We start from the raw sequence: 2,500 nt of genomic DNA, 5'->3' as shown, positions 1-2,500 counted from the left end.
AGTCAGCGCTGCTCAGCGCCCCCGCTGGCCGGGGGAGGAATATATATATATATATATATATATATATATATATATATATATATATATATATATATATATATATATATATATATATATATATATATATATATATATATATATATGTATATCTTCTGTGTACAGAAGATATACATATAAATATGTATATACATAATTACAAACGTTAAGATACATTTAGACATTTGTATCTGTATGAAATATATATTTTTATATGAACACACTCAACAAAGACTGAGCAATAATTCTACATTATATGTTTGTCTGCTCCTTCGTATCGACAGGAGTCAGCTGAGGTGGTTCATCTCATCCGGATGCCTCCTGGCCCCGGGGAAGACCCAGGACACGCTGGAGGGATTATATCTCCCAGCTGGCCTGGGAACGTCTCGGGGTCCCCAGAACGAGCTGGAACATGTTGCGGGTGAGAGGGAAGCCTGGGTCGGTCTGCTGGGTGCTGCCACCGCGACCCGACCCGGATAAGCAGCGGAAAATGGACGGATGGATGGATGGATGTTTGGATGGATGGATGGATGTTTGGATGTTTGTCTATATTTCTGTTCATTCTGTTACATTTCTGCTCTTCTCACTTCTACTACTACAGATTATATTAATAATTGTATGTTTATTTAAAGCCCAGATAATGAATGACATGAAGCCCTCTCTTCAAACATACATAAATACCATGAGTCATAAACAAACGTCCGTCTGGAGGAGCGCACAGCGTGTTGATGACCTGCAGCTCTGTGACGTTTCTGTGCCGCTGCTCATCAGGAAGTGACAGAGCTGATCTGGAGTTCATTGATGTTAGATGACGCCATCTGGTGGACAGGTGGTAGAAGTACACCATCTGACAAGCGACGTCTCTGACACCGACCGGGTGTTGGGCCCAGATAAAACACCACCTGGACCACAAACATGTGTGTGAATGTGGATACCACTGCAGTGGTGTGCAGAGCATCAAAGTTAATTCAACATTGACTTCCTGCGGGTGAGGAGAGGAATCAGGATATGACGTTGGTTAAAGGCCCAAAACACAACAGTTATGTCTGAGCCCTGTGATCACATGCACCACCATGTGAGGAACCCGCAGAGCATCAACACAGCACTTATGAATCAGAGTGAACAACAGCATCTGCCCTCAGCTTGTAGGTCTGTTGTTCACATCCTCCTCTGTCTGCCCATCGCCAGAGACGAGCTCTGGCTTCAGGACTCAGCAGACGCCATCAGAGACCAGATCTCTGGCTTCAGGACTCAGCAGACGCCATCAGAGACCAGATCTCTGGCTTCAGGACTCAGCAGACACCATCAGAGACCAGATCTCTGGCTTCAGGACTCAGCAGACGCCATCAGAGACCAGATCTCTGGCTTCAGGACTCAGCAGACGCCATCAGAGACCAGATCTCTGGCTTCAGGACTCAGCAGACGCCATCAGAGACCAGATCTCTGGCTTCAGGACTCAGCAGACGCCATCAGAGACGAGCAACACTGGACTTTGGTTGGAATGTACAAAATACAAACCACTTTTATTTGTTGTTTTTTTTCAAATAAAAATAAAATGACAAGGGGAATATGAAAAGCAAATTAGAGAAAGACTTATTTCTCAGGATCCTGTTTGGTCTTCCTGGTGGATCGTCAGGCAGGAAGTCTCCTAAACAGTTACCATGGTTACAGCATCTGCACTCACAACCAGTTTCCTCCTCTGACGACGATCCGACCACAGGATGTTGAACTAAGATCATCTCTTCAGCATTTGTACCAATCGTGCTGATCAAACATTATGACATCACATACATGATCATCACTGAATAAACGGTTCATTATTAACACAAAGAAGTGAAATCATGACGGATTCAAAAGGACTGCGAGCTCTTTAACCGCCGATGGATCAACAGTAACTCATTGAGTTGAATGAAGCTTCATGGAGTCTCAACGACAACTAAAACACACCCGGTCTGTTTCACAGCGCCGGGGTTACACCTGTTATAACCCTCACAGATTGTCATTCCTCACCAGAATACATGCAGCACATTAATTTAGCAGAAAGAACTCGCATTGTGGGACATTAGTTACAGCGCCACCGTGTGGCCGATTGGAGTCATTTTTCTTGAGAAGCACATGAACATCATTTCCAGCTGTTGTTTCCTTTTTCCAGTTCTCAGGAGTGAACCAAACCAGCTGGAGGGGCGGGGCCAGTCTCCCGTCTCCTGGAGGGGCGGGGCCAGTCTCCCGTCTCCTGGAGGGGCGGGGCCAGTCTCCCGTCTCCTGGTGCTCTCTGGGTCATTAGGACCACGGTGACCAAGCTGACCATTTCCAGCTGATGAGAGGAGAAGAAGACAAGAGGCGGATCAGTGTCTCCAGAGACCCTTCATCTGCTGTCAGTCAGTGAGCAGTCCAGTCTGGGTCTCTCCTGAGGGCCCTGAACGCATCGTGACTGCTGAGGGCCCTGAACGCATCGTGACTGCTG

At 46.5% G+C, this 2,500-nt stretch overlaps 1 protein-coding gene across 1 annotated transcript in view; it reads right to left on the bottom strand.

Moving 5' to 3' along the window:
• Nucleotides 1–2,191: 2,191 nt before the first annotated feature.
• LOC137804851 (NLR family CARD domain-containing protein 3-like) overlaps nucleotides 2,192–2,500 on the bottom strand; it is a 9,341-nt gene continuing 9,032 nt past the window's right edge. The window contains exon 12 of the mRNA XM_068604278.1: nucleotides 2,192–2,350. Coding sequence (XP_068460379.1) covers nucleotides 2,192–2,350 — 159 coding nt within the window. The remainder of the gene's footprint in view (nucleotides 2,351–2,500) is intronic.

The sequence above is a fragment of the Clinocottus analis genome, unplaced genomic scaffold, assembly GCF_023055335.1.
Source record: "Clinocottus analis isolate CAN_PGR_092001 unplaced genomic scaffold, fCliAna1.0.p SCAF_67, whole genome shotgun sequence".
NCBI classification, from domain to species: domain Eukaryota; kingdom Metazoa; phylum Chordata; class Actinopteri; order Perciformes; family Cottidae; genus Clinocottus; species Clinocottus analis.
This window is presented reverse-complemented; position numbering and strand designations above follow the sequence as displayed.